This window comes from Helianthus annuus, chromosome 6 (genome assembly GCF_002127325.2).
Source record: "Helianthus annuus cultivar XRQ/B chromosome 6, HanXRQr2.0-SUNRISE, whole genome shotgun sequence".
NCBI lineage: Eukaryota > Viridiplantae > Streptophyta > Magnoliopsida > Asterales > Asteraceae > Helianthus > Helianthus annuus.
In genome coordinates this window covers 84,809,483-84,827,475 of record NC_035438.2, presented here as the reverse complement: position 1 = coordinate 84,827,475, position 17,993 = coordinate 84,809,483, and the positions used below count along the sequence as shown (strand labels likewise).

The 17,993-nt window shown below is 35.8% G+C and overlaps 2 protein-coding genes across 3 annotated transcripts; both read right to left on the bottom strand.

Moving 5' to 3' along the window:
* Positions 1-245: 245 nt before the first annotated feature.
* Positions 246-3,811, bottom strand: LOC110930658 (probable receptor-like protein kinase At5g18500). The gene is made up of 8 exons (XM_035974672.1): positions 3,595-3,811; positions 2,665-3,355; positions 2,378-2,482; positions 2,142-2,264; positions 1,639-1,809; positions 1,414-1,543; positions 698-910; positions 246-625 (listed from the first exon to the last, which is right to left on the bottom strand). Exons 2-8 carry the CDS (start codon positions 3,330-3,332, stop codon positions 503-505), a joined length of 1,533 nt encoding a protein of 510 aa, XP_035830565.1. The 5' UTR covers positions 3,333-3,355; positions 3,595-3,811; the 3' UTR covers positions 246-502.
* Positions 3,812-8,225: 4,414 nt separating this feature from the next.
* On the bottom strand, positions 8,226-14,065 carry LOC110930657 (RNA-dependent RNA polymerase 6). 2 transcript variants are annotated; one of them, XR_002588039.2, is made up of 4 exons: positions 13,833-14,065; positions 10,648-13,434; positions 8,724-9,664; positions 8,226-8,430 (listed from the first exon to the last, which is right to left on the bottom strand). XR_002588039.2 is itself a non-coding variant. In XM_022174005.2 (3 exons), exons 2-3 carry the CDS (start codon positions 13,369-13,371, stop codon positions 8,783-8,785), a joined length of 3,606 nt encoding a protein of 1,201 aa, XP_022029697.1. In that variant the 5' UTR covers positions 13,372-13,434; positions 13,833-14,064; the 3' UTR covers positions 8,571-8,782. The 2 variants fall into 2 exon arrangements, 1 of the variants encoding a protein (XP_022029697.1); XM_022174005.2 differs by lacking the exon at positions 8,226-8,430 and having other exon boundaries at positions 8,571-9,664; positions 13,833-14,064.
* Positions 14,066-17,993: the final 3,928 nt, after the last annotated feature.

Below are 17,993 nucleotides of genomic sequence, written 5' to 3'. Positions count from 1 at the left end.
TTTTTTCCGTCCTTAATTTTCATTTACTACACGAATCATTCTTTACGTAAGTGTTTGTCATGTTCTTCGGATCAAGAGTATCTAAGTCTCTTTCTTGTAAAACTACTAAAATTGTAGTCGGGAAAGTAGTCGAAGTGAATGTAAAAGAATTTCTATCGACCCCAATTCCGCCATTGAAAATGCTTTAAAATGTAAAACAATATATGGAGAAGGGAAGAAGTTAACTCTTTAATAAAAGTGTTAGATTTTAGATATGAATAGGATCATATATTTAGCAACTTAAATGGAAACCATAAGTAACATCCCAAACTCCCCCATAACTATACACATCTAAACCCCCCACTACACACACCCTCACAAGAGTTCCTTTAATTTTGTTACTTACATAACAATCAACACTCCACCTAATGTTGATTCCCTCAAAATACATAAAAATACAAGACAAATCACCTTTTTGCTCACTTGAGAAGATTTAAAAAATCAAATTAGATAACATGAAAGATTACGGTTTCAAGTTCCTTCTGCTGTCTGATCGTGGGTCCAGATTATCACTCTTATCAGTGTCATAGTTGTCTCTCTGCGATTCAATCTCCACGCTGCTTGCGTGAGATCTACGTCTTCGATCCTGTATCATAATACAAACTTTAACTTATTTGATCTGGTAGTAGTAGTATCTGTTTTTCAGGAACAAACAAACCTCTCTTGGTAATGGGTATTCTTCAGATTCAAGCATACGCACGACTTGGCTCATTTTAGGTCTCTTGTCGGAGTCCGGGTCAACACACCTTAAAGCAGTCAAAAGTGCTCGTTTAAGGGCTCTTGTTGATGGCTTTGTTTCAATGGTTGGATCCACTACTTCCTCTGATCTCCTGTTTCCAACCATCATTTTCAGCCAATCCACAAGGTTTACCTGCAAAAATTTCGAATTATGTATAGAACAAAATCCATAACGATGCTTGCAATTATCATGAGGCTTTTATGTCAGATATAAGTATATGTCATGTATGTTGGTAGGATAAATAGAAGATGTGATAAGAACAAATCAGACCGGAATGATAATTATGCTATATATGGGATCGATTACCATATAATTAGAGTTTGATGAAGATCATAGTCATAGAATGAAAGAAAAGTAAATAAACATCACAATTTACGCATGAGTGTAAGTAGATCAGGTCATTGGTGACAGTGGCGAAGCTTCACAATGAAGACGGGGGTGTCGAAAACGTATATACCCAAAAATTTCTATAGAACCGGGGGGTCGAAAACGTATATACCCAAAAATTTCTATACGAAAACTCCGTATATAACACTACTGAGCGAAAAGTTCAGGGGTTCAGGCGCACTCCCCCCCCCCGCCCCTGATTGGTGAGGCCTACAAACAAAGAGTGCAAAATTTATTTGCAATAATACCTCTTGAGCAGGGCGACCATAGTCAACGGGGTCTCTACCGGTAATTGACTCCAAAAGTACTACTCCAAAGCTATAAACGTCACTCTTTTCATTCAATAGGCCAGTATTGGCGTATTCCGGGGCCACATAGCTGTATATAGAGGAAATAACAAACAATTATATATGAATCGGTGACATGTAATTTCAACAGACAGGAAAATGAAGAACTAGTCATGGTATACTAACCCAAAAGTGCCCATAACGCGAGTTGTGATGTGACTTTTTCCAGCACCAAGAAGCTTAGCCAACCCGAAATCAGAGACCTTTGCATTGAATTCATCATCTATCAAAATGTTGCTCGACTTTATGTCTCGATGCACAACTTTTGGCTCAATTGCTTCATGCAAGTAGGCGAGGCTGCATTTATATGATCAAATTGTAATATCCAAATATATTCAGTTTAGAGGTGGCAATTATGAACCGTGTAACTATAGATGGGTCTATCTGGGTTGTGTTTGTGTCCAACGGGTCTATGAGGATTGTCTTTTATGTCTAACGGGTTAAGCTAAAAGCTACTACTGGAAAAATGAAGCGGGTCAAAAGCCATCCAAAGTGTACTCAAATGCATAAAGCCTCTGAACATGTACTCTACTTAATATATTAAGAAAAATAACTGGATAAAAAGATGTTGTACAATTTGGATTAAAAAAAATTGTAGGACCGACAGATGAAGCATATTATATACTTACGCCTTAGCTGTCCCAAGAAGAACCTTTATCCGAGCCTCCCACGTAAGATATCCATGTTGGCGCATAGCTCCGTGAAGCCATTGTTCTAAATTACCATTGTTGACATACTCATACACTAATAGCCTGAATTTACAAGAGTTATATATCTTTAATGATGTATATCAATTAAATAAAAACACATATTACATTATGTGTATTTGAGCACTCTATCGCATCCAGAAAGAGGAAAGGAATACCTATGAGTTCCCTCAATACAATAACCCAATAAACGAACCAAATTCTTGTGGCGCACATGCCCGATTGCTTCAACCTCCACTCTGAATTCCTTCTCAGCTTGGCCCCTTGAAAAACAAACTACCATTTAAACAGTAATAACTTTTGTTTGGTAAGCATGAGAACCCGTTACCGGAAAACTCACGGAACCCCACCAATACCCTGCTAACCAATGGGATCATGTAAAACGCACCAATACAGTCATAAAATTTACAATAAATTTTAGATAACTAAAGTTACAAAAACTCACAAATTATTAAGAAGTTTCTTCACTGCCACCGGATTCCCATTAACCAATGTCCCACGATATACAACTCCATATCCACCCTCCCCAATAACATTCTCTTTTGAAAACCGATTCGTTGCAAGTTCAAGATCACGTAAAGTGAACCAATGACCCCAACCCAAATGCGAAAACTCAGGCAAACCCACAAGAGGGGACGGTGCACTAATCGGATGAGAAGCCGAAGACGACGGTTTATACAAATGGAAATTTCCAGAACTCCCATCTTCTCCAGATTCACAAACATCCCTATCCATATGATGAAACGAACCTTGACTGCTTGCATTATCTCCGTTTCTCGATTTCGACACACCAAGATGAACCAAAACTTTGTCGGATTCCTTCTCACTGTTCTTGTCATGAATCGTTAGAAGAATACCATCTTGTGGAGCAAAATTTGCAGTTGAAACTTGCTCCACTCTCACTTCCTTAATCTCTTTCGAAACCGTCGGTATTCGATTGTGAGGAACTGCGTGTCGCCCCCCTCGCACCCTCTTTCGAGAGGTGAGGTAACATGTTAATACACAAAGAATCCCTACAATAAGCAATCCAATAATAATCCCAATTAACTCCCATACTTTAATCCCTAACCCATCTACTTTTTCGGATAATCCATTGTTTAGATCCCCTGCCATTCTTGTTCTAGATGATCAAGTACCTGAAGGTAAAGTTGCAGATAAACAGTTACACTTATACAAACAAACAGTTAAAGAATCCCCTCTTCATTTCCAACCATAAAGGTTCTCAAAATCAATAATCTTGATATGGGTTTTTCAAATTAACAAATATTAAGTATAAACCAATGTGCTTGCAGATGAATTGTGCAGTTAAATAGAGTAAAGGTGTAAACTTTATAAGGAATTAAGGGGAAAGATGAAGGGAATGTGGTTTGTTTACCTTGTGATTGGGATGAATGCATTCAAAGACTGGATCTCAGATGAAACTCCATTAAAATTACAGATCTGAGAGGTGGAAGATGATGGGATCTAAGTTAAAATGAAGCTTTCTGAAACAATATACAGATTAGCAGAGATAAGGAAAGGTAGGAAAGATGGAGTAATCACCAGAGGTTGGTTGGTGATGGAGCCTGAAACAGAAAGAAAAGCAAAAGCTATGTTTTTTGGAAGTTTTTTTTTTTTTTTTTCTAAAAAAATTTGATATTCATATTCATAATAATTGAACTTTTAAGACATTTTTATCTTTACTTGCTGAAATAGTAAATAACACTTGAAACTATTTTTAGTAATAATTAAGCAATTTTTTAAATAACACTTGAAACTATTTTTGGTAATAATTAAGCAATTTTTTAAGTTTAATTAAATAAATTATTTTTAAATGTAAATTATTCTGTGTGTGGAACAGATATCAAAATGAAGATGATAGGGTTGTAGATGGTGAAATAGATTACAAGCTACAACACATGGCTTATATTTTAATGTTTTGCAGTTTTTGGCTATATATGGTTGTATAATGTGAAATGAATATATGATTTAAATGTTAAATATAATTATTTATATTTTTTGTATTTTATATTCTTCATTGATATTTAAATGATCAATCAATTTAGGAAATCAATTAAGAAAATTGGATAGAATCATCATAATCCACTATTAGGTGCGGGTAAAAACGCTGTTAAAAGCTAAATAAATAAGCAGGACCAACAGCGAAAGACCCACAGTCGATGCCACAAATCAACCATGGTACGTTAAGAGAATTCGATCAAGTCAAACTCCGACCTCTCAAGTCAATAAGACGTCCACACAATCTTTCGCATAAAAGAAGTATCAATGTAATGAAAAATGCCGAGTGTGTAAATTAGCTTTATATCACTTGAAGATGATCACATTTTAATTGGGCTCATTTAAAGTATTTTTTATAACTAAAACCAAAGTTATATATTAAAAATCAAGGTTTATAACAGATTAGGACAATGGAAACTGGTTTCACAATGCAAATGACCGCCGAAACAAGTTATATAATATCAACATAATTTCTTAAAAATATCGTTTTTTATATAAAAAAATCAAATATAGAGATTGTTTACAACTAACTTATTAAATTCTATATAAGATGAAACTACATAACAAAAATTGTTACAATAGTCTTCCATAAATAGGTGGTTTCCAACATGGTTTATGGTCTTGAAAAAATAAAAAGTGCATTTTGTATAAGGCTCATTATTTTGGGTATTTAACACTAATTTTATTTTAAAATTATACCAAATATATATATATATATATATATATATAGAATAAGGATCCGTTAGGAACCATATATATTTAAATTACTTCTAAAAAAGTGGACAAACTAAATGGTTTGAGAAATTTTTTTTTTTTTTAAAAAACTCAGTAAACGGCTAAAGACAAATTGTAGACAACATGGCATCATGAAAGGTATATCCACTGTTTGATACATATTTATTCATACTGTTTACTCTTTGGAAAGCTTGCTTTCCAAATTTGATTTACCCTTTTGCACACTTGAATTTCTTACTTTTGAGTAATGTCATAAGTGATCTCCTATTCTAAAACCACACTTATATTACGAGAGTAAAATTAACAAGAGAAGATGTTTATGAGGCTTATTGTAATATCAATACATTTATGTTCAATATTCGAGAGAGATGATCGCTACCAAGATTAGGAGAATATGTAGGAGCGATTATTGTCATTGTTGGTTAAAACATAGAATGGTGATAACATCCATTATTAAAAAAGGCCCTGAATCAGACGAGAATACCCGAGACATCTGGGACAAGTATTCGGATATGGAATTGATGAAAAAAATTGCAAGTTCGGGTACATGTATACTATTTGGTGAAACTCGATCCATTTACCCGAAACCATTGTACGATATTTTCCATTGACTCTCGTTTAGTAATATTTTATTCTAGTAGCTATATTATGTGGATTTGTAGTTTTCCTTTGGGATACGTAGTTGTTGATGATATAATTTATATTTTGTATGTTACAAAGTATCAACTTATTTTCTAGAATTTGTATGATCATGAAATTTACATGTAATTAGATATCTCAAACATTTGATGGTGATTATTATATGCATGTAATTTATTATACATTAATACGTTGTAGTTGTTGGAAACATCGAATTATATAAAAAATGACAAGGAAAAGAAATGTACATGAAAATCCCAAGGGATATTTCTAATAAACTAACGGATATATACGATACCCGATAGTAAATTACCCAACAAATACCACATAAGTATTGGGTCGGGCATGAGACTAAGATTACCAATACATGTCCAAATCCGTCTTATTGCCAACCCTATCCATTATTAATGAAAAGATATAGTGGTGATCACCATCAAGATTTTTGGGAAGAGTGAAGGTTATCATTACCTTGATTGTTGAGAAGTGACGAGATAGATTACTACCTTCTTAGTATGGGTGAGCATGAGCTATGGGCGAACTAGTCCGATTAAAATTGAACCGATACCGGTAAACACAAAAATCCTTGACCTAGAAGCAGACCCATAATTCTAGTTGGGTTTCGATTAGCCCGATTTTTGATCAATCACATTTTCGGGTAGCAGTTACATGAATCTTGTCTATAGGTTGGTATTGTTCTCACTTCTCAGTACACGAACAAGGGCACCTATTACAGTGATGTTGAAACATCCCTGCCAAACCACGGAAAAATGTACATGCTCCGTCATTATCTTCCCTATTTAACGACTTCCACTTGTCTCAATGAAGAAACACCAAGTTAATCCGGCGATTAGCTCGTGGTTAGTGTCTCGTCCAAAGATGGTTAATCTTCTTCTGAACTCGATAAACAACTATGTCGATCCTGCAAAACAATCAACACACCGTGAAGCTCGTTACAAGGAGGAGAATAGGAGGTTCTCCTTGTAACCACTATCCGGCATGAGGATAAGAACTTGCTTTGAGAATAAAAGTGTGTGTATAAAGTGAGAGAGCAAGAGAGTGATGATTAGACCCGGAGGTGAAGTTCTCTATTTATAGCTGAGGTGATTTGTGACGAAGATGGGCTGATGGGCCTTCGGCCTAAGGTCGACAACAAGGAATATCCATTATGCCTCCTCTGACACGACCGTTAGTGATTCCAGGCGAGAGGGTAGTTGGCGCATGTTGAACGGATCCACGTGTCCTGACAATTGTCCTTGTTGTCTAGTCTGTCAGTAGCAGTTAAGTGGAGATCATGGAGCAGTTGTCGTCGCAAGCTGATTGGTGCCACATATGTGTCCTTGTGTACTTCTTGTCCCATGCACGATTGTTCATCGTGCAACATGATCCGATACAGCATGTTGAGCGCCTATTGGCCCACTGCTCTGCCACTCGTACCTTTTATATTTGTTCGATGTTACCATACGCTTCTTGCCCCCGCGCGACTTGGATACATCCTGTGCAGTCGGCACAAGGTCAAGGAAGCCAAGCCTTTTATCAAAGGAACTAAGTGCATAATTGATTTTACCTAATATCGCGCGCAACTTGGGACACACCCTTGTAGTCGGCGCAAGGTCGTGAAAGTCACCATTTTGGCTTACTTTGAGTATGGTCTCGCGCGCGACCTGAGGCTAACTCGTGTGGGCGGTGCAGGATTTGGGACCATACCCCTTCTCTCAACCAACAGTTGACCAGCGTTTGATAGCCACCAATGTTACCATCGCGACCTTAAACAACACCATTTGGCACATAAATTTAAGATATCCTGAAATGAGATCCAAGATACAACTAAAAGGTGATCTAAATAGAGTACATAGAAACATGTACTGTTTTTCTACCCAATTAAATAACGCCTTCACATTTCCGTAGCATGTATATACAGGGTTTTTGCCGGAATTTGGCTGGAATCGCCGATTTTTGGCCGGCCGACTAGGTCTGACTAGTCGCGACTAGAGCCGACTAGCGATTAATGGACTGATTAACGAAAAAGTACTCAGTTACTGACAGACTAGCGATTAATCACCGACTAGTCACGATTTTTTAACACAATACTTATATATTAACAAACTTGGTTTTATATATTCAACTTGAGATTTAAAGAGTTCGACTAGAAAGAATTGACGAATAAAGAAGTGAGAATGAGCAACTTTGAGTAAGAATTGAGAATGAGTATTTTTTTCTTAATGGATAAAGTTATTGAAAATAAATAGTTGATCAATAATTTAATCAATATGTTTATTCAATCCATAAAAATAAATAGCTAAAGAGAAAATTAAAAACTAATGCATCAAAACTTTAAAATTTAAACCAACTCTAAAATCAAAATAGTAACTTAAAAAAAAACCCCTTAAATGGATTAAGATGTAAACACGATATTTAGGTTTATATCTCAAATTCAATTTACTAATCGTGCGAAGTCTACTGGCACAACATCAGTGAGACTTTGAGTCATGTTCAAATTAACCCGTTAATAAATCGTTATATTAGCCAACCAAGTCTTTTTATCAAATTTTTGGGAATTACCCCACCCCCTAATTTAATTGGGGAGCAAGAAGCTTTATTTAAAAATCAAAATCTACTTGATGTTTAAAGAAAATAGTAACCAAAAATACAAATATTAATTAAGATAAAAAAAAGTAACAAGAAGATAACTTATGACATATCTCTAAACAAAGAAATTCCAAAACAAAAGGTTAAAGAATGGAAACTCATCCACTAAAATTAATATTCAAAATAGAGTGTGTCCTGTTTCCAGCTCATGTTTTGGCTTGCTTCCTTTAATCATAGAAGTACCAAATATTCCCTATTCCATACAAACATCAGTACCCTATTCAAAAAGTTGATAACAAAAACTACCTTTTTTCCTTTGTAGAATTATCAGATTAAACTTGGGTAGCCAAGTCTAAATAAGCATTACCATGAATATCAAGAATTCAAGATCACTGATTAAAAATTTTATATTTATGATTAAAATAGTCAAAAAGGCATTCAGAAACATGTTCAACAAAAAGAACCAACTGTATCATACCACTGATAATTTCAGTTCATAAAGTCCATAATAGATTTCATAATGGATAAAAAAGAAAAAAAAAATACCCTTGGAAAATGGCAGAGTGGCCCTGCTGCAGCTAAAAACTTCAAATAACCAAAACCGGTCATATACGATCAGCAATGTACCGCCCAAGCATATCAATCGGCTTATGAGAATTCCCGGGTCCCGCTCCCTTACGCTTGATCTTAATTCTTGCAAGATAATCAGCAGCAATCCATGCAAAGCTCAAGTTTACTGTTTCGCCCTCCCGATCAGGTTCTTGCAACTTTAAAGATTTCTTGACCCAAATAGGATGATATGTGACTTGATACCACGCAGACGCTTTTTTCTCGAAAACCGCATTTCTCTCCTCCTCCTCCGAGATCTGGTCAAAGTCGACACCGAGTTGGTCAAACACCTTCCGGAACTCCTTCCTTAAAGCACTATAAGCATGTTTGATTCTATCTTTCATTTCACCTTGCTTCTTGCTACCATGCTTAGGCATTGACCAGATATGACCCGTGACAATTTCTTCTTCACGGGACACTTTATATTGCCCAAGAAGCCCGTTTAATTGTAGGTCGTATTTCAATTTGCAATCCCATGCATCGTTTAAAAAACTCGCAGAGTCAGGAACTTCAAGATCTTCATCGTACGGGATACCAGAAGGGAGGATTTCAAGCTCCGAACACGGTGTGTTGTTGTCGCTGTTGTAGAAATCTTTAATTTGTCGATATAATTTCCCGAGAATTTTTTCCGATTTGTAACTCTGAAAATTTTCTTTCCCCATGAAATCAGGATACTGCTTTGGCTTGAGCTGAGCTGGCATGTTGACGATCTTCCCGGTTTTTGGAAAATCGACAGCCGTCGCCGCCAGTTCAGCTAATTTTAAGCATTTTTCATCGAGGGCTCCGTCATCGCTCAAGTCAGCATGCACAACATGTGCGTTACATATTGTGCCAAGACTGTCATTCACCATGTTTTTTGTGAAAAAATCGACAATATCCTGTTGAAAATAAAAACATAATAATGTTGAGTTAGACTTGTAAAATAAAAAGTGGAGAACAAAATCCATCAAAATCTTGAAAGTTGCTTAAAACTTCAGAAGAAACAAAAAAACTCGAAATGTCGAGGACCGCTTTCGCTTGCATCAGAAAATCACAACAAAATGAAGGATGAACAAAATTATAGTCAACGAAGACAACAGTTGACCATTAAACCGAACTTAAAGAAAACTGACCATTTTGCCCTTAAAAAAATGTCCTCCACGCTCAATTCAGCTTATTAAAATCTATGCGCTAGAAGAAGTCATACGCAAGAAGTAGAAGGGGAGCATTTCAATTTTCAACCTATTTACTTAAAATTGGTTCCATTTTAGGTCATGAATTATCTCTAACAGGTCAAAAATAAAAGGCTAAAAACATGTCAAATGGGTTGAATGGATAAAACGGGTTGATAACTATGGTTAAAAGTTTCCTAGTAATGCATACAACAGGTTAACAGCCTAAATTCCATTTTATTCAACAAATAAGATTTTATGTATTGTAGTATTATTTGTAAATAAATTATGAAAATTTTATGACATGTTACTACATGTTTTTATTCTTTAAAAATATTTTTGTTATATTTTTCCAGCATGTAGAAAAATCATGAAAAATAATGGAACGCTGAAAGGTAGTAATAGCGATTTTCAGCGACAGATTATGCCAAAAATTATTAAAAATTTGATTTTTTCGTCGAAAAAATGCAAGACCAGCTGGACAATTTTAAGGACTCATAGGACTACGTTCTGTATAAATTTCATGTAATTTAGAGTTATATCGAGTGAGTTATAACCCTTGTAAGACAACTCAAATTTCTGTTTCGAAAACAGTTTTGACACTTGTTTTTATAAATTCCGAAAAAACTAACTCAGATGTATTAAAAAATTATGAATGTAGAATTAGGTATTTTACAAATGTGTTGAACTCAGAGGTAAAAAGAAGTTACCGCGGTTCTGACGTCACGTGTTAATTCTTTAGCTTCAGCGGCAGTATACTCCATAGGGGGCCAACTCCGTTTACTAGGCGGTATAAGATTTTCATCCCACGTAACAAAATATAGATCTCCATCCAGATCGCTTCCGGAAGCTTCATCAGTGTGGGGCCGGTCTCCCTTTTGAGGAAATATCAAACAATCAAACAAATGTTCGAGACCTGGTACATTTACCGCTTTCAAAACCCGAACATCACCAGGATGGAGACACGGGTTCTTTGCGATTATCACAGTACCCTCAATCACAGTCAAATTACTAGTCGTTTCACTAAACCTTGACCCGTGTTTCGCAAAACAATTCTCGACAGACGGGTTCGATACTTGTATAAAACACTGACCCTGTTCGAGAACACCCAATTCATCAAAACACCCCATCAACCACCTTCCGTCATTCACGAAAATTCTCGACTTTTCCCGTAAATCTTCGAGTTGGGCGACACGTATACTGCTTAACATACCCCGTAGGTGCGGTTCAGTTTTCGGGTCAAAACCTGAACCCAACATAATCGAAGCCGTGTTACCACTTTCAGCACATGAAGCAGTAATTACATCAAATGCCACTTCGGTATTTTCTAGCATTAAATTCAACTTTTCGACCATTTTCATCTGCATGTCCCAAAAGATTTCATCTTTAACATCTAAAGCAGAGAGTAACGTTATAATCTGCCGGTTCAAAAACCCGGGTTGTAACCGCGTCCAAGAACATATTTCAAGAACCGTATGATCAGATTCAAACTTATTCATACTTCGCCTTAACGAAAGCTTAAAGTTCTCGCCTTCTTTATTAGGCCAACAAGCAACAACACCCTTACAGCCCGCGTACCTAATCTGATACGCGCAGGGTTGGTTATCGGTTAATTGCAATTTTTCAGCAACTTCAAGTGCTAGTTCGGGTGAAATTCTCCCGATTCCATCGGAAAACGTGTAATTATTTCTCTTAATATCTTCAAGTTTCATATTAACTTCATGTCTCGGAACATCAACTGTCGCATATGTAGATGAAAAACATTGCCCCATTCTAGCAGCACATTTCGCGATATTTTTATTATTAAACCTTCCCATCCATGCAATGATATTTTTACACGAAATCTTTCCATTTTCAGCAAAAAACCATGCGGACCGATCCCGAAGTTGGTTTGCAGAAAAAGCCAAAAAACAATATTGACGTCCCGATAAATGAAACCCGTTACTCAAAATATCTTTTACCCGCCTAAACATGGTTGTTTTTTGTGCCATAAAAGTTGAAGTGACGTCTTTAACGATTGGGGCAGGGTAGAAATTAAGAACATTATTGTTTAAAGTTCTCATTCCTTCGTCCATGAATGTGACCCGTAGAAACCGATCGGATACTTGTCGATAATGGCGAAGAACACGGTTTGATAATTCAACTTCTGGTGGTAAAGCGTAAGCTTTTGTTGGAGTTATGATTAATCTCCCAACTTCAATCACGTCATTTTGCTCCAACGGTTTCTCGATACGCTTCGGGGTGTTTAACAACCATTCTTGAACGGTTTTCAAACGTTTAAATCCATCGTATAAAGGGTGTCGGTAAGCACAGATGTGCTTTAAAGCAGCCACGTTGACTTCTTCGGATTGATCTCTTAGTAAGTCAAAGACATTTTCTGTAAATTGATGCTGGTTGATGATGCATCTGTGTAACACTGAGTTGACCAAGAACATAACTTTAAAAGAGATGTCTGGTTTGTAATGAATAGAGAAAAACGGGTCGGGAATTGGGAATCCAAATTCGGGTTCGTTTTCCGCTTTGAGTTTTGTTTTACGATGCTCGACATGCACCCTTTGTTCTTTAAGAAATTCTAAAGCTTTTTTCACCTTCGACCCATCTCGAATCCGGATCATAACCCGATAAGTATTACATCTCCCGATGGCGCCACTTGGCGTGAAATCAGTGGTCCGGATCCATGGATCATCATCGTCCAACATTTCAAACGGATACGTGTTGATAATGTCATCATCAGCAGTTCTATAAGATATCAAAGGAGACGATGCTAACTGAAAAACTAACACCAAACACGACTCTGAGTAATCCGTATACTCTTTAATATCATTAACATCCCTCACCAAAAACTCAACTTTATAGTTACATCTTATAACCGCGTGATCCTTGGTCCCTTTGAAACAAAAAGCCGTGTCTTTCGTGAGCAGAAACTTGCAGCTACGGTCAAACGGGTCAATAAGAAAGTCAACGCCAGAATCAGGCCCACGCCAACCAACAACAAAGTCATCCCGGCTAGTCATCAGCCCGATTTCAAGAACCACATTTGACAGCTTAAATGACGTTTTCTTTCTTCTGCGTTGGTTCATTCTATAAGGATTTTCCGGGCCTAAACTAACTTTTAAAACATGTTTGTCAAGTACGAGCTCCTTTCTTCCTGCAGCCTCTAGAACCGAGGTGACCGAATTGGGATCTACAAAATGCACAAATGCATGCGGTTCAACCTTTTCGTAATCGGTGACGATCTTGATTTGGTCAAGGTCAGCATTGAATTCAGGATACGTTTCGGGTGGAGTCGAAGACTTTTTTAACCTACATCTATAGATCTGACCATGTGTGCTTTCAAGATAATCCAATAGCATCTTTGCGGTTACTTCGTTGCCGAACCCACCTATACTGACTTGTGAGACCACCAACTCTCTATCGTTTCCTTCTGAACCCATTTTGTATCGTTAAACTAGCTGCTTTCTTTGTGTGATCAAACAACTATTAGTTCAACATCAAACCTGCAACAGATTTAGACCAAACCCACAATTATTAATTCAACATATTTTTAAAGTAACTCGTTTACCCCAAACACTAAGTCGTTTAACTTTGTGTCGTGTTGATGAGTCGTGTCATAGATTACCAGCCCTAATGGGAAATTCTAAAGATTAAATGGAGAATCATACAATTACAACAATAATATCATCTGAACAGAAAAGTTGTTAATTATCTAGGCTAAATTTAGATGAAGAACAACCTAAAGTATATAACATTTGTTTAAAATCAAGATCATGGGTCATTAACATGTTCAAAATTCAAAACCCCTCTTCTTCTTCAACATTATGAAGAAAGCCCAGTTATAAATCAAAGTGAAAACAACCAAGAATCATGGAATAGTTGAAAGGGAAGCAGAATTAACCTTTAGTTGGTTTTGTACGGAACACACACTTCAGAGAACAACCCAACCGGTGAAATTAGAGAATTGAATGTTTGTTGTGAAGCGATCGAGTGATGAAGAACACAAAAGAAATATGATCGTACTTGTGCTTGATGCTCACGCAGAAACGGTGTCTTCTTCTTCTTCACCAAAACCGCAAAAGGGGTTTGGGGAAACAGAGAAAAGTATACTGCTTTGAATTATTATTTAAACTTTAAAGAGTAAATTACACAAATGTTCTTTATCAATTGTTCGTAATAATCACACACCCTAAAATATTGATTTCACACAGGGTGTACGGTCCATATAAAATAATTTAACACGACAAAGATTTGGCTCCTATAATGTTATATGGCTCGTATACATATAGAAAATATTAGGCCGTATAGCATTCTATACGTGTCGTATAACATTATATGAGGTTTGGGTCGTATAACATTCTATACGTGTCGGTAATGTTATACGGCTCGTATATATGGACAAATAAGCTCGCTGATCGTGCGTTACAACGGGTCGGGTTTAAACCATCATGTTCTATAAAATTTTGTAACGTCATTTTTAAAGCAGCTGGTTAGTTTAGACATGTTATAAAATGTTCGACGTACACTCATCTCAAGATACAACCTTACATTATTTTTTTTCAATGTTTAAGCCGATTATCGTAACACACTACCGACATGCTTATTTTTCTCTATATTTTGGTGTAGATTTCGTTCAAATAACATATAATAATTGTAAAAATGATAAAATAACTCGATCACGCCAACTATTTATGTAAAAACATAGTATATAAAACTACAATGTTTGTACAATAAAAGAGGTAAATAATTTAATCAAACAAAAAAATTGCTAAATAACGAATTAAGAAAATTGTAAAGTAATCAATAAAATAATAGTCATGCATTTAATTAAAAAAAGCAAAGAAATGAAATGAAAAAAAAAACTTAAGTAAATTACAGGTTATGTCCTTTATAAATAAAGTTCAAATTATGTCATTCGGGTATAATGGTCATTTTACTTTAAAAGTAACTAAAAAGCTAACATCAGTTAGCTTAAAGGACAAAGAACATACAAAACTTGGAAATAAAGGACATTTTTCGTGCCTTTTAGAAAAGAAAAAAAACAAATAGTACAATTTATTTAGTATATGAATATTTGACAATTTGTGTAATTTACTCAACATTGAACATTTTACAGTTATACAAAGAGAGATTGATTGAATTGGACAAAAATGGATTGTTATTTACAGTTTTGCCACTAACAGTCGATAGGCTGATTTTTTTTTTTTTTAATTTTTTAATTTAAATTTTTTTTTCTTTTTGAAGACCGCTGCAAAAAATTCAGGCCATGTCATGTGTATTAATTGTGAAGTAAATGTTAGAGTGAGTAAACTATAATTTTCATTAGTATTTTGGGGTGTTCATTTCCGAAACCTGAGCCCAATCTGATGCCATCTAACCCAAGAAACTATCATACTTAAATTACCTGAGCCTGATGTATAGCAAATCCAAACTCGATTAATCTTAAATGGTTTGGTTAATAGATATGATTTTGGTAAATCAGGTTAACCCGAACAAGTTTTAAGCTCATACTCAAATCCCGATGAATCCTATCTTGAAATACTTGATAGTGCAACCCTTAGACTTTTGTTTTTTAGGTTTGCTTTTTTTTTTTTTTTTTTTGTGTACTTTTAAGAAAATTTGTATGTTTTCATAGCAATTTACTTGATATAAACTACTAATTTATAATTAAAACTAAGTTATATATATAGAGTTGGAGTTGGCTAGCCTAAGTTTTTTAGAAAGTCTAGAAAGCAATAGGGAGGTGACATGTGACTTTTATTTTTTATTCAAAACTGCATGATGGTAATTTGATTATTAATTTAATTTTGGAATATTATATATCCTAACTAACTATCCAAATATTGATGGAAACATATATCTTTTTGACAATTTCAAATCATTACGATTTCAAAAGGGTAGTTACTTTAAATTACGAAGTTCAAATCATTAACAATTTCTTCACGTTGTGTTTTATCAGTTACTTGGTTCATCACAATGTGTTTTAGCAGTTACTGGTTTCAGTTACTGTTTCATCACAATGTGTTTTATCAGTTACTGGTTGATATGATTTTTGGCATTCTTAATGTTGTGTTTTATCAGTTACTGGTTCACATTGTGTTTTATCAATTACTGGTTTCAGTTACTGTTTCATCACAATGTGTTCTATTGATGTGCGTTAGGTGCGATATAATTTAGGTGTATATTTTAAGCCCTTTTTACACTTTTTAACCAAGTTTTAAATTTATAAACACGATATTCAGTAACACTAAACACACATATGGGCAAGTGCACCCATCGTGGACGTAGTATAGTGTTGGTAAGATACCGAGGTCGTCCAAGGACACAAGAGCTTTTAGTACCGGTTTATCCTAAACGTCTAATCAAATCAAAATGTTAGAAAAAGATTTTTAAACTAGAAAAATAAAGCTAACTAAAATGCTGAAAAAGAAAATAAAAGTAAAAACAGATAGACAAGATGAATCACTTGGATCCGACTCGTGTGTAATGTAACCTTTGATTATTTTCGCACTTTTGCACTTGTTTAAGAGATTATCTTAGTTATTGTAGTAGGGCCCTCTTTTGAAGGTGATGTTACCCTCAACCCAGTAGTTTGAGTCAGCAAGGATACAATCCTAAAGGGTCGGATTATTGAAAGATAATTAATTAACTTATTAATGCATAATGTGGTAGGCTCCTCTTTTGAAGGCGACGTTACCCTCGGCTAAGTAGTCTGAGTCAGCATGGATACAGTCCTAAGTAGCCGGGTTAAAGTTTTAATAGTAGTTTAACTTACGAGGGGATCAAAGAGTTTGGACCCCCCGCCATCCAATACCGTTGGGTATTGAAGGAGGTCCTACTAAATTTGATCCAGGTCCTTTGCAGGATCTATACACTGAACAATGGCAAGACTCTTACCAAACCGTTCCCTTAACCCCCGACCAGGTAGCCAACATACCTCCATATAGACCGTGGAGATATGAATGGTGAAAATCTTTTATTTTATATAGACAGTAAAATAATGCCAAGATACCACGGACAAACGATAAGGAAGAATCACCTTCAACATAAAAAACTAGTAATTAAAGTCATTAATACAAAACCAATTAAAAAGTGCAAAAGATTAAAAATAAAAAGTATTACACTAGACACTTGTCTTCACCAAGTGATGTAAGAGACTTAGCAAACATGGCCTTTGATTGTCAAGAACTCTTACGATCAATCTTGGATCCCGAGACGACTCATACACTCTATGATGGACAATGGATGATGGTGGTGGATGATGGTGTTGTGATGGTGGTGGGTGGTGGGTGAAGTGTGAGAGAGGTGGTGTGCCAAGGGATGAGTTGCAAGAGCTCCAAGCACTCCTATTTATAGGCTGAACAGAAGCCTGGGCACGGCCCCGTGTCCATCCGAGTCTCTCTCTTCATTAATTGCAATTCGCAATTTCATTAAATGCGTATGCAACAGTTGACCATACCCCCGTGTCCGCTGAGCACGGCCCCGTGGTGGGCAGTAGAAGCTTCTATCACTTTGTCTTTTCTGCTGACACTTGGGCACGCCCCCGTGCTCACTGAGCACGGGGCGTGTTCAGCCTTCTGTCTTCTTGTTTTGCTTTGGGAAGATGCTGTCGGGAGGTCGGGCATGCCACGTTTGTTTCTTTTCTTGTATTTATGTTAGATTTAGTTGTATTTTTGCTTCTTTTGTTCATTTGAGCTCATTTAATCCTGAAAATACAAAAGGAAGACAAAAGCACACTTTTTCCAACATTAGTACTAAAAAGGGTTAGTTTTATGCCACAATTGATGTAATTTATATGTTGCATCTTGTGCACATCATCTATCATTTACTGGTTGATGTGATTTTGGCATTCTTGATGTTGTGTTTTATCAATTACCGGTTTCATCACAGTGTGTTTTAGCAGTTACTGGTTTCAGTTACCGTTTCATCACAATGTGTGTTATCAGTTACTGGTTGATATGGTTTTTGGCATTCTTGATGTTGTATTTTATCATTTATTGGTTTCATCACAATGTGTTATACCAGTTACGATTCTTGAATGGCATGTTCTTTTGTATTTTAT